This window comes from Bison bison, unplaced genomic scaffold (assembly GCF_000754665.1).
Source record: "Bison bison bison isolate TAMUID 2011002044 unplaced genomic scaffold, Bison_UMD1.0 scf7180017864066, whole genome shotgun sequence".
In the NCBI taxonomy this organism is placed as follows: Eukaryota; Metazoa; Chordata; class Mammalia; order Artiodactyla; family Bovidae; genus Bison; species Bison bison.
The window spans coordinates 2758993-2773956 of record NW_011494638.1 but is presented as its reverse complement, the minus strand read 5'-3'; the positions used below and the strand labels follow the sequence as shown (position 1 = coordinate 2773956).

General features: G+C 36.1%; 1 protein-coding gene across 1 annotated transcript in view; it reads right to left on the bottom strand.

Moving 5' to 3' along the window:
* Positions 1-540: 540 nt before the first annotated feature.
* UNC13C (unc-13 homolog C (C. elegans)) overlaps positions 541-14964 on the bottom strand; it is a 673935-nt gene continuing 659511 nt past the window's right edge. Inside the window, exons 32-34 of the mRNA XM_010836764.1 lie at positions 6715-6807; positions 5065-5224; positions 541-2371 (exon numbers count right to left, since the gene is read on the bottom strand). Of these exons, the coding sequence (XP_010835066.1) occupies positions 2086-2371; positions 5065-5224; positions 6715-6807 (539 nt within the window). The 3' untranslated portion in view covers positions 541-2085. The remainder of the gene's footprint in view (positions 2372-5064; positions 5225-6714; positions 6808-14964) is intronic.

Below are 14964 nucleotides of genomic sequence, written 5' to 3'. Positions count from 1 at the left end.
ACAGAATGAATAGATCGAATTAAACAAATACTGGAAATATACTTAGGTCATAATTTTTTGTGTGATCAATGCACACCCAAACTGCTATTTATTCAGTAGTCTTGTGCTTTATGACATTAATGTACTCCTTAAGTCAATGTTCTGTAAAATCGTTTTAAATCTCGAATGAATTTAAATCTCGAATGAATCCTTCAAAATAATGAAACCTTTTGTTATGTATAGTTTTATTTAATGGTGTTGCTTGTCTATATCTTGTATGTTGAATTTTTTCATAGCTTAACAGTATTCAGAGACATGCAGACAGGTAGATACATCAGTTTTTTTTTTCCCTATTTTCAGGCTCCTCATTATTTTGTAATACGCAACTTTTTCCAGGAACAAAATTGGATTTTTTTTCCCTCAAATTCTAATGAGATACTAGAACCAAACATTGTGAAGAGTGTTCTATTCAGTAAAAAGGATCTGGATTTCTTATTCCTAAATAATGAAATGATGTTGCATATATGAAATAAAAAGGCAGAAGATACAATCAAGTATTACATGTGCTTAATATATATTCATTTATTAATGCATATGCCAGAGAATTGCATTGAACTATGCATTTGAAGACGTTATTAACAAAGCACTTGCCTATCAATTTAACATAAATTAGTGGATCTTGCTGTCTGTGGTTTCACACCCAGTAACAGCATGGTTCTGGGAGTCATGATACTTTTCACTTGTTCTTAACATATTGGACCAGCTTGTTCACAAAGCAGTCATTGTTACAGGGTCTTTTTTCTGCACGTATATGTTGCCCACTAACAGTTATGACCATAAGTTACAATTACAAAGTACTGTTCTACAGCCAACTATTTAGGTACAGACTCTAAAAAGTCAAACCATAAAAATAGAGAAAGTGCAAATATTTATAAACTATTTCATATTCAAAATCCAACCTAGCTATATTTTAATCTACTGAGCTGTAATAAGTTGTTTTCCTATTGCATTGTATGCATCTTGGGCTTATAAATAACATAAATTACAAAATTGTAAGCAATTTGTTCAGACTTCATTTTACATTTTTCACTAAATAGCTGAAGACATGACTTTTTTCTCCAGTGCAATATATAATAATGCTGCATTCAGTACAAATTGTTGAGTATTTCTAAAAAGGAAACATTTAACTGATTATAGCAGTCAGTAAAGGAGGAGTTAGTCATAACTGTCAGAAGGAAAACACTAACGGTATAGTTAATTATCATAGGTAATTTTAAGAAACAATCCTTCCATTGTACTTCTAAACCAATAATCCTATGACTTTCTAAAGAATGAAATTTGGTAAAGCCAAGACATAATGCTAGATGGCAAATGCTTCAACTTACCTCTTTTTTTCTTTTTTCTTTTTTTACAAATGTGATGTGACCTTGGCAGTTTTAACGAACAAAGTTTTGTTGATATATCAAACATGTTAACAAACTATTTAGCATTGCTTTGCATAAGTTTGCTTTAAGAGCATTTCTTCACAGTGATATTTCAGAAAGGTTGGAAACCGGTCAGCATAAAATATTTCCCACCTTTTCTATTTTATTTTGTATGCAAAAATCATCACAATATATCTGCAACTATAAAATTACAAATGCTTTCTAGAAGTAACTGCATTTCTAGTCATGGTAGAAAAGGGTAATTGTAAGACATCTATTATGAGGTAAGTCTAAATAAAACAATCTGAGTAACAAATGATTTCATATCTACCAGATATATAAGCCAATGTAACAAGAATAACTAATGGACAAACCCAAAAGACTGTGTTTTAGTATGTTTAATGGATGAGAAATTGGTAATGAAATAAACATTTTAAAAGATACTCTGGATATTTCACTTAACATCATGATTTTGGCACTTCATGGAACATTTATTTCTCAAAGACCAGAATTGGTATAAAAGTTCTGCAGTTTTCGCACATACCTTGTAGACACTGTACTTGAGCACTGGCAAACACTGAAATGTAGTGAAATAAACATTCCCCTGTATTTGCACATGCATGCAGTAGTCAAACAGAGTTTGTGAATTCTCAGAGATGCGATCTTAGGGTATGGTATTGTTTCAAGCATTCTCTTCAGCAGATCTTGTTTCAGATTTAAGTCTTACAAATTCTTTAGCCACATCGTCACTGGTCCTCTGAGAGAGGATTCTAAGGATAGTCAGACCGGTTTCATCCATAGAGACATTTTTCAAAAGGGGATACCATGCCCCGTAGCTCCCTTTTTCGGCTATATTCTGGAGCTGAATTACTGTCATTCCGATAATTCGATCTTCTCTGGCAAAGCAGTAATCTTTAACTGAAAGGTGGAGTTCATAGGCCCCTGGGCGGTTTTCTTTACTCAGAGTGCTGTGTGGATTAAAAACAGGGATTTTGAGCATTTTCAAATAGGGATCGATATTGTTCTAATAGACTGTGGAAAATTTTATACATTGTTTAGAATGTTGTATTAGCAAATAAAGTATCATTGCATTTTAACTCTGCAAATATTCTTTAAATTTTCCTTAGAATGTATTTACATTGCTATTACTCAGCAATCTAACTTAAAAACTCCTTCTTTTCCTAGATAGAAATAGGAAATCAATTTAAAAATGCTTGACTGCCCCCTTATGTTAAGGATATTACTAGAAACTCAAATTAAAATATTATGTTGTCATTAATCATTGGGGTCAAGGTCTCCCCAGTGATATAGGGGTAGGAGAGGTTACTAAGGGTCATGGAAGCTAGGCTGGGGGGAGGGGTACCTTTTGGAAGAGTTTCTGTGCCACTGTTTCAACATCCATTATTACCAATTCCTTTCTCTACCTCAGACTCCTGGATAAGCTATTATACGTAGGAGCCTTTTCTCAGGGAAATGCACTGCTCAGACTATGAAGCACTATTCATAAGATGCTAAATTGGATACAAATCTCCAGAGTAAATCAGTTCCAGCAGTGCCTGGTGCTTCAATGCCAGTGCTTTCGTATGGCAACTGTTAGACCTGTCAAGGTTGGGGCTGAGGCTAGCCTCTTCTAATAACGACCCTAGACAGCCTGTCAACGCAGAACTGAACCTAATGAAGAAGGCTGAGCAGTGAAATGCTGAGGATAATACCCCCTGTCCCTTATTTTAATTCCTCCTCAGATAGTCCTGACTTTCTAATGAATGCACTTCTATTCCTCAGCGGTACAAGCTTCCAGATTCCTTCCTTTTCTAAGTGACTTTTTTCTGATCTAATATTTTGCCAGGTGAGACTTTTGTTTCCGAGACATGGACAACTAAACTGAGTTCTTATTTTAGAGACAGTCTGAATGACACTCAGGAAAATGGAATCTTGGAGGGGTGTGCTAAAGAATAGAATGGCAAAATATGACAGGCTCTGGGACTTCTTAAATTAAAATGAGTCAAAATGCTGCCTTTTCCCCAGAATTGCGGTCTTGGTAGCTCATTGCATTATATCTGAAATTTTGCATTATTCAGGTATTCCTAGAACTTTTTGGAAGACTTTTTAATTGGATCAAATTTTTTTGTGTAATTTGGAGGAGTAGATAGGTGAACTCTTGTGAGCTGATTTGTTAGCAGGCATTATTAGAACCTTTTTAATAGATGTAGTAGGATAGTTAAGTTTTAATGAGTGGTAAGGCACCCCACTCCAGTACTCTTGCCTCGAAAATCCCATGGACGGAGGAGCCTGGTAGGCTGCAGTCCATGGGATCGAGAAGAGTCGGACACGACTGAGCGACTTCACTTTGACTTTTCACTTGCATGCATTGGAGAAGGAATTAGCAACCCACTCCAGTGTTCTTGTCTGGAGAATCCCAGGGACAGGGGAGCCTGGTGGGCTGCCGTCTATGGGGTTGCACAGAGTCGGACACGACTGAAGCGACTTAGCAGCAGCAGCAGCAGCAAGAGTTAATTATTCAGAAAACAGAGTGCTGAAAGGTCTCTGGGAAACCAAGAATACGAAATACAAAGAATCAAAGCAGTAAGGGAAGCTTGGTAAGTGTGCGTGTGTGTGTGTGTGTGTGTGTGTGTGTGTGTGTATGAAAGGCCCTAGGGTTTTGTCTCATGTTCCCTCCCCCTTGGCTTCCTATCTGTCCCTAGGTCAGCTCATCTAGATTTGTAGAACTAATTACATCTATATACAGATAATTCTCAATTTATGTCTAACCATATATTTGATATGTCCTCTTGGATGTACAATACCCATCTCTAGATTAATAGATTTAAAAGAAAGTCTTTGCTTTCCTCATGGCCTGTCCCTACTCTCCCATCTCAGCAAGTGAATATCTACCCAACTGCTGATGCCAAAACCTAGGAGTCATCCTTGACTTCATTCAGTGCCAGATAACTTCCGTTTGCTCCACCTGCATTCTTCTCCTTGTACTTTGCAGGAGGATGCTGACCTGTAAGGACTTCACCCACTGAGTTTCTCTGTGCTCTGGCTTCCAGTGGGGTTTAGCCAAAACAGCATCATTGGAAAGTCAGGGATAATGATGCAAGTGAGGGCAGACTTTATTTCTTTGGCTTCTTGCCTGTGAGGCTCCTCAAGTAAGCTGTCTGTCTCCACAGAAGGTCACTCTCCTAGCAAGTGAGTGACTACATATGAAGTTTTCACAGTCCCGATTTTAGTAACAGCTCTTCTCCTTTAGGTGCAGTGGTGTAATAACCTGGCTACAACTAGCCCCATTATTTTCTCAGGTTCCTATTTAAAAGTCAGAGAAGCTTCCCTGAACACTTCATCTTAGCAGCCAATGGACCACCCTATCACGCTGTTTAATACCATGCTTAGTATTCACTATCATATGACAGCTTTTTATTTGTTTATGATTTTGTTTATCAAGTTTTCTTAATATCTAGAGTGTGACTTTCATGAGAGCAAAGCCCTCCTGTTACAGTTTTCTTCATTTGCCTTGGATCAGTGATGAACAGGAATCCTTAAACCTGCAGGTTTCACTCTCCTTAGCAAAGCCTGGTGCCATTCCTACTCTGTGAGTCCCCTGTAAGTGTAGCTGTACAAGGCCTATTTCCTGGTTGGAAAATGGAGATGGGTTATAACTTACAACTGAAACGTTTCATTATACTTTGGTGACCATGTGTTGCTTTTTGTTTTTGTGCCTTGTTTTCTCTTCTTGTCTCCAAGGTTGGGTCCCAGCATACAGACTTCCACAAAGGGGCGGAACATTGCCGTGGTCTGCCAGTTTAAGTCATTAATAGCAATCACTAAAAAACAGAAGGAAAACGAAAGGAATATAAAGTGTTAGCAAACCCATGTGTGGAATCCTAGGCTTTCCCTTTGATCTTTAAAGTGGATATTTATTTTTAAAAATGATGTATGAAGCTGTAACTTGCGTTTAATAACACCCTAACCCCACTGACTAGGATTAGGAAAAACAATTTTCTCTCTGGACTGCATGCTTGATAGGGCTTTCAGCTCTAAGCCATGTGGTGTTGGGATGGCAAAAAGCTGTAATTAAAATGACAATTATTACTACTGAAAAGTTATGACTTTTGTTTAGGTGAAAACATGATGTTTCTCATATTAAAATTATGACTCTTCATGAAATATTTAGAAAATATACATAAAGTAGATTAAAAGAAAAATTTATAATTTTATCACTCAGAAGAAACGACTGTTAATATTTTGGTGTGATGCTTTCAATCCTTATATACAGAATAGGATCATAATGTGTTGCAGTCTTAAAAATATTTTCATTTTTTTAAGTCCATCATGGAGAGCATTGTAACTCATTATATATCTTCCAGTTGCAAATATTTAATTGTGTGTAGATTTCATTCAATATTCAACAAATCACTTGTTGCATATTATGGCAGTTTCCTAATTTCAGGCATCATAAATAATACTTAACTGAACATTCTTATACATACATCTTCACTCATTCTTTAATTATGGTGATGATATCCGTAAGGAGGTGTCTTATAATTAAACTTGCTAATTCAGGAGGTTCATAAAACCTCTAGCATTTGGTATACATCAGCAAAATATTTTTGAAAAATGTTTAACAACACTGGCATATATAGTCATGCCCACTTATCTGATGCTTACTAATACCGTATATAATCTATTATATACCATAACAGTGCCAGTTTAGGTAGTGAAACTTTGAAATATATTAGAAGGCCATGCTTTTGATTAAAATAGATACTATTTAAAGTGGCTGTCCATGATAATATAAAAATAGAACATGGTTCTATTGAGAAAAGTAATAATCATTAAATTACATCTTCAAAGTGACCCCTAAATTCAGATTTCATTTTTATAATATAAAGCCAATTGATTCACCCACCCATTAAAAAAAAAATCAAACCAGTTGTTGGAAATCACATAGAAAAAGTAGGTAGATTATGTGGATAGTAAGAATGTACTGAGTTAACATCTAAAATGTCATTGGTAAGTTGGCAACCACAGCCTCAACCATAGAGAACATAGTCGTACAGTTCTGAAATGTAATTATCAATGTATTTTAACCATTTAGACTTTTCAAGTAATATAGGTTAAATATCTATGCTATTAATTTCTTTTGTTTTAAATCAAAAGTTTTGTATTCATGAAGGTATTCTAAGTATGCCCTAAAATAATTTAATATAGATTTTAAAAAACAGAGTTTCCAGAAAAAACATTTTGGATATAATTATTTTTTGAGAGGTTAAAGTCTTATAGGCTGTTTGATCTACCTGAACCCAAAATATACCTTTTACAGTGACTTTATGCTCTCCGGTTCCTGGAGTGGCGGTGATGTCCACATGAACAGATATCTGACCCACTGAATCTTTGGAGGGGCGACCTGCAAATCAGCAAAAGTTTACTGGCCTGACCTTCCAGACTACTTAATAAGGGACATTGATATTCTGTGCATTGGGAACTTTAAAGTGTGATCGTGGAAACAAATGGTTCTTTTTGTTAACAGCACATAATAGATACTGATAAATGTTCACTAAGTTAGATTTGCTATGCAGGTTTGAGTCTTGGGTATAATTATATTTAGCCCATTTAGCTAAACTTTCACACAGTCCTCAGATACCATAAGGCATTCTGTTAGTATTACTATTGTTAAAAAGAAAAAAAAAACTTGAAGTTGCCTTACTCTAGGCACTTAATAAAGCTCTCCTTGTCACTTACGTATGAAGATGTATCACTGCCCTTCATTCCTTTCTGAAGTGCTCTTCTTGAGTGTGCCGCACCAGAGCATCAAGGATACAGAGATGGCTCTACAGAGCACCTGGCCTCACGAGGCCCAGACTCAGACCAGGGGAGAGCAACACACACACACAATATATCGTGTGATATATTCTAAACAGGTACATTTGTAATTTGATGATATAAAAAGGATTAATCGATTCCACCCTGATAAAGGTCAGTCAAGGGTTAGGAATGTTGTATTGAAAAGTACCTGTGATTTAGGCACTTGGAATTCAAATCATAGTCATGCCACATCTGGTTCTGTGATCAGAATTTGCGATGTTCTTAAGTCTTGGTTTTCTTATTTGTAAAATAGGGATAATTGTATCAACCTCATATACATACAAACACACATCTATTAACATATCATCTATAAACATATACATTTTTTTCTCAAATAGAAACACATACTCTAATTATCCTTTACCTTACCTTTGTCTTTTTACCTAAAAATGTATTAAGATCATTCCATTTCCACATATACAAAGCTATGTCCCACTCTTTAACATGTCTGGAATATCACAGCATTAACTGCAAAGTCAAGGTTTCATGAATACTTGCTTAAAAAACAAATAATCTGCTTACAAATAATGAAAACATTAAAATATTTAAAATAATATTTAGCCCTTATTCCATTATATGGACATACCATTATTTATTTAAACACATTTTGGTAGTTTCTAGTCTCTTGCTCTTATGAACTATAACAAATCATTACTTTTCATGTTTACAAGTTTATAGTATAATTTCTAGAAATGGTATTTATCAAAGGTAGGTGGAACCTCATTTTGCCCAACAGAGATTTTAACCATTTGCAATATATATGAGATTAATAAGAATCTTATTTTCATGAAATAAATGGCTAATGACTAAGCTGAAAAGAAGAGATTCTAAGAGACTTCCAGTTTCTAACTTGAGAAAAAAAATCTCATTTTTTTCATTTCATACATTTCAGCCAGAACCTCTTAACAGGATCTACTGAGAAAACCTGGTTCACCACAAGCACCATTCTCAGCCCGATCCTGCCCCAACCATTTGTTAATAAAAGGACTGAAAGACAGAAAGTGATCACTTCCGGCATTAGCCAAGGAGCTGCTCATTGCTTGTGAGAAGGGTTTCCTTTTCCTGAAGTGAAGAAAATTCCGAGAGAAGTACTCTGAAAGTGCCAGCTAGATGAGCATTTCATTTTTTAATTGGCTGCATACTTAGCAGACAGTATGACCTGAGCACAGCCAAGTGTGTGCCGGGACCTCCCTCTCTGCTTAAGGTCACAGTTGCTGAGAAATATGGGAGATGGCTCCTGAATGGGCTTGAAGTGCCAGCGTTTGGGGACAAGAGAGGGAAAATGTGACCATAGGCTCTGGTTTTATCAGGGATTGTCATCAACATGGTGAAGAGGCAAGCATCTCAAAGGAATGTATGTGCCCATACACCCAGGTGGGGTGCAGCAGGAAAAAGTGGCCAGGTCTTGAGTCTTGGAAGAGTTCATCGATGCCCTGGGGAACTACTTGAAAATACATTTCACACCAGCCAGTTCTACCAAGCTTGTACTTCCCCTAAGAGAAGGATCTGGAAAAGTTCTACTACTAACTGAGTAGACAGTGACCCTTAGATAGATAATGACTACTAATGGTCAGCATTGCAGTTTTTTTTTTATTTACTTATTTTTAATTGAAGGATAATTGCCTTACAATATTGTGTTGGCTTAAATAAAGACTCATCTGTCTCTTTTCTTTCTCTCTTCCTCAGTATCATGGAAATTGCCTCCAGGAGAAAGAGGAACGGTGCACATCAGAGAAGCCATGGCTTCCTCCTTCTCCTTTCCTCCTTCTACTGCTAGCGTCATTATTTTTCCCTGTTTGTAGAGAGAGAAAGAGAGCTTTTAATCCAATAACTAATTAAAACTTTAATGTGGGCAGAACAAGGTCTTAAAAACCTGAATAACCTTCTAACAGTGCAAGTAACTAACATGGTGTGTACCCGGATGTTGATATCAGTAAGGGAGGTGTCTATGCAGTAGAAAGTAGGAAACATAAGAGGGAATGGTAATACTTTTTGGGAAAATAAAATAGTTTGACATCATCCCTAAACTGGTGACATCCTTGTGATATGAAGAATAGAACATATCTTGCCATTATTTAAGTCTCCTTTTGTGTATTCTAATTATGCTTTACATTTTTCTTCATGTCAATCTTGAACAGTTAAAAAGCTTATTCCTAGTTATTACATATCATTCTATTTTAAATGGGATCCCTTTTCCATTATATTGGATAACAGAAAGGCTAGTGATTTTTGTATATTTTTTTATTCAGCCAACTGAATTTTTAATGAAATATTTTCATTACTCGTTTTGAGTTTTGTAAGTATACACATGTATTATTTTCAATGAATTACATTTCTCCTGTCCAGTTTTTATACCTCTTAATATTTGCCTTGGCTAATTTTATTGGCTTATATTTGTAATACTACATGCCATGACAGTGTTACAAGTGGATATGTTTGTTATCCTTCACTTGGCTCTCCAGATTCATTTTTCACCCTTCTCCACTCCGTCCTCTGCCCCTAGATGGACAAGTCAGTGGTCTCTATGCCCTATAGATGGTGAGAAGTCCTGGCAAGATATGGGAAAGAGGCAGTAGACTCAGGTCAGATATTTATTTCTTTAGTTTCCTTCCTATGGTGTCACCATTTTGCTGGAAGAATCCTGCAACCAAAAAGGCGACATTGCCCTCACCATCCCTCAGCAGGTGAGTCTCATTCCTGGTTCTAGGAGCTTTTTCCTCTCTTGTTATTTGTCAGTGAGGTTAGTTTACTACTCTTTCTGGTCTGTTTTTATCCTGCCCATCTGTTGTCCATAGTTTCTCCACTGAATCTTTTTCAAGTGTGGGTGTGCCATCTGATTCCTTCTGTGACCTTGGCTAATAGAGTTAACATCTTTGATTTGCTCATAACTTTAATGGAAGTGTCCCTGGTATTTTTGTAATATTCTTAGGTCTTGAACATTGAGACAATCTTGGTGGGGGATAAGATGTAAAATATGGACATTCACTGTTTAACAACGATTATCATGATGGATTTTTTTCAGGGGAGAAAATGCTTTAAGAGGCTCTTGAAGGTTTAGTTGAAATTCACTTTTTTTTTAGACAGAGAAGCAAGAAATAGCATGTTCCCATATGTGGATGCGTAAAACAGAATGGTGTGTCCTGGAAACTGTGAGGAGTTCAGGATGTATGGAGCATAGATGAAGTAACAATAGGGAATGTTAGAGAAAATGTTAGTACTTTGAATGTCATTTAAAAATTGTTAGATATTATCTTGGAGCTACGGAGAAGTCTTTTAAGATTTTGGCTATGGGTGGCATAGTCAAATTTAGGTTTTGAAAGAATTTGTCTCATCTGTGTAAAAGATCATTTTTTAATCACTGCAATCCCTTTTGGAAAATCTCCTACTTGCATCCTATTATACCTTGAGTCAAATCCCAAAATGCGGCCCTTTGCTAGGATGCTCCTGATGACCTCTCCTTCATCAGCACTTCTGGTCCACACTGTCTTTGGCTTAATTTTTTCAAACCTTTCTTTATGTTTTCATCAACTCAAAACAAATGTTTAGAACACCCTTCCTCCATTATCCAATGAAGCGCTGTCCAAATACCTCTACACTAAAATATTTTTTTTTTTACTATTCTAGAAATAATCTGTGGTTATATTTTTGATCTCCTCAAACACTATTATGCATAGACCATGATGTTTATGGTGCCCCTTGAATTATAAGACATGTATAACAAGGTATTAAATCCCTGGGCAATGAAACCAGATTTCCCTGATCATGAATCTGTCTGTCACACATTAACAGTTTAAAACTGTGAATTTGCATGTCCTTATTTGTAAAGTGTTGATAATCCCATCTACCTGGCAACATTATAACAAGGCTAAAAAAGGATAATTTTGAAAAATATGTAAGATAATATGTGCCTTGCACATAAGAGCTGCTGGTAAATGGATCCAGGTTTATGATAATAATAATTCTTAAGAGTATTCCAAAGTTATTAAATACCTTGAAGATTCATAGAAAATTAGAAAAATCCATTGACACTATAGTTATCTAAATCCAATACTGCTGTAAGACAAAAGCAGAGTGACTAGAGTTTTCCCCAACAACTTGGAATTCTAGTCTCTTCAGTACAATTTTCCGGGTTGAGTACACCAGGGACGGACAGTTTTTAAGAGCCCTCACATTCTTTCCCACTATGACGTAAAACCTTTGTGAACCAAGAATTCTGTGAAATGAGTTTTCTTGATGGCTAAAGGTTATAGTGTTTGTTTAACTATTGTTGAAATCACAGTAAATGAGAGAGTGAAAATGCATTCAGGTTGTGTATTTGTCTCTGTTGTTATACTCAAGATTAGAGTCTGCTCAGTATGTGGGTTTGTGATCAAGACTTTTATGGGTGATCATGTCAGTATTACCATAAGCAGTCATGTAGCAATGGCTGGTTTGTTTCCAGAGTAAACATCTAGAAGTGATGGTCAGGAAAGTTATTGATTTAACAAGTTTGTAAATGAGAAAAGCTTTCCATCAAAGCGCTCAGCAGGAGGTGCCATTTCTTCATCTGGGTTCCTAATCGGAAACTTTACCAAGGAAACTTAAAGGCTTTGTGTTGTTATAGAATCTGATTTTTATTAGAAAATATATAAAACTTGAATTTGGAAAATATGTGCTCTTAGTTACAGAGGAGACATTTTATGCTGTTTGAAAACAACTAACAGCTATAGAAATGTGCCTAAAACTTTTTAAAAGGTACTCTAAATGCATAGGTACGATTTTCCCTTTCCCAAATTGCTGCTCTCTCATCATCCACTTGCACATCCTAACTCTGTGCCTGTGTGTGTTTTCTAAAAAATCTGAAGGATTCCACTGGTGGGAAAAAAAACATGTTGAAAACCAAACTTATGTACTCAACAATCCCCGAACAATTTTGAGGAAACCCTTGGGTGTAAAGATTTAGCAGAAAACACATTTCCTTTTTTTAAAAGAAGATGTGAAATTTACTGCTCAATCACGTCAAGCATAGTCTTGAGAGTTGCTTGTTTAATGCGGTACACCCCTAAAAAGTGGAATTAAAAATGGGACAGTTTTCTGACAGTTCTCAGTAGAAGCAACTAGTTTAAAAGGTTTTATTATTATTGTAAGTATTGTTTAATAGTCAGGCTATTCATAATTGTTACCTGAGAACTCCGGGTTTGTGCTTCCATGGCCTGGTGTTTATACCACTCCACAGCACCCATGTTATGCCTAGTATTGTAGATAATCAGGCAGATTTTTTCTTTCTAACTATATTCCATAATGGCAGGAAACCTCTATTAATAATAATCCATACTACTTATCTCTAATTCATATAATAACATACTTTTGATATTTATTAAATAAAAATTTAATCAGAGGTTATGCCTGTTATCTTGTCAATTCTGAACCCATAGAAATTAGACTATTGTGCCTCAAATCAATCAATGGGCTCCTAGAATGTGTCCTTTGTCACCAACATTATTGGATCATGAATACCAACCTCTATCTCGGAATGAGTCATGCTCTATGAGTAAACATTGGTAAAGGGAAGGAGAATAAAAGAACTAATTGTTTTATTTGAAGTTCTCTTTACAAGAGCAGCTTTTGATAAAAAACTTTTTGATAAGAGATCCTTATTACCATAAGGTTATGATATAGTATTATATAATCTCCCTAATAGGATGAATCTCTCACCTAACGTAAGTTTAGTACATTCTGTGGAGGAGTGAATAATTTTAAAAGCAATTAGTAATGATTATGCATGTAATGTTTTAAATTGATAATTACCTCCAAGTCTCAATTAGTATCCTGTAGGATATTAGATTGGAGAAGGCAATGGCAACCTACTCCAGCGTTCTTGCCTGGAGAATCCCAGGGATGGAGGAGCCTGGTACGTTTCACTCTACGGGGTTGCAGAGTCGGACACTACTGGAGTGACTTAGCAGCAGCAGCAGCAGCAGGATATTAGATGAAAAATATCATAGCTGCTCCAGTCATTTGAACATGTTTACCAAACTGCTTAAGCCCCTGACAAAGGGGTTTGAATCTGTCCTCATGGGACTCTGCTGGGAGCCTCATAAAAGGTGTGGAGAATTAAGGAGGAATGACCACTCTGGCAGTGTAGAATCAGTTTAGAATCAGCTGACCTGCTCTTCCTACCTTCAAGTCTAGGACTCCAGGTGGGAGTAACTCACCTCTGTTCAGGCTTCTAGCTTGTTAGACATCATCTGAGGTGGTGGAAGTAGAATAAACCAGGAAGCGGCTTGACTTAAACCCTGTTCCTCCTCTTATCCCTTCTTGTGCTTTCCTTCTCTGTTCTTTGCTCATTATGTCCCTGTCATTTAACATTTATATCTGAAGTAATTTATAGTAATGATAACAATAATGGGTGCAATTTTTGACTACTTGTGTGTGCCAGGCATCATGCTGAATACTTTAAGGATAAGATCTTGCTCTGATATCAGATAAAGGTAGTGTGTACAATGGGTGAAATTGGGCACAGATGTTAGTTGCCTGTCAAAGTCAATAAATGGAAAACTGAGATTTGACCTCAGTTCTCTGACATGCTGTGATGTTCATGAAATAGCTTCTCTTCTTCTCGTTCCCCTTCCCACTTTCCTTTTTCACATCAAAGAGGAGAAAGTAAACTCGGTCTTGTTGTTGTTAATGGCATTTAAAGTCTTGCTGAACTAAAAGGCAGAAAGGCAGAAATTGAAGACAAGGAACATACAGAATATGTTCTGTAAATGTTCCTTTCAGGAACATACAGAAAACATCTATATATTTTAAGATTATGTTTTTTGTGTGATAACACTTGGCTTTCATTTACAACTGTCTATATTAAGTCCCACAGTAATCATTCAAATGTATGTTTAAATTAATATTGCCTTCAGGGACTCTTATGGTTTCATAGTTTTCTGTGTTTTATCCTTAAACTTACTATTGATTGAAACATTTTTATAGTGTTACTTTATATCAGTGAGTTTCCATGGCTATAGCATCCTTAAAGTGTTGCTAAAAAATTAATCAGTGATTACTAAAATTTGAAATGTGTCAAATCCTAGAAGTAGTTACTGAAAGTTTAGTTATCCTAAAACTGAAATATTTTAGTATTGAAAAATATAGTTTTTATGTTAGAAACAGTGTTGGTCTTGAAATTATTTGAGCCAATATCTTTGTTTCAGAGGTGAGGGAGTTGAGGCTAAGTGTCTCATACAAATTTCCATAGCTGGGTAGCATCAGTGGTGGGTCTCGTTATTTTCATTGAAGTTCTCTTTCCACTGACAAACTAGCTTGTCTCTAAAAAAGTCTTTTGGAATTCACACAATGGGACAGACTGTCAATGAATAGTAAAAATCTGGCAAGTAAGGTAGGATGTGGATATGACAGTCAGTGCTTTTTTTTCCTAAGTGGAAACTCAGAAGTGGCAAAAATCAGAAAACCAAACTTTCAGTTCTGACTAGTGACTAAGAATTATTTCTAATCATTATGTGTGTCACTTGATCTGTTAGCATCTCTCTTTTAAGATCTATTCATTAGCACCATGACTGCTAGCAAACACTACTACCTGGGGGAGAATCGGATGAGAAAGATTACTCCCATACAGTAGTAGGCAGTATGTATTCACAGCATAGAAATCACTGTTGGTAAGAGAGACGAAAATAAGATCCATTGAGGGATGAGGGCCTTAGGCATATCT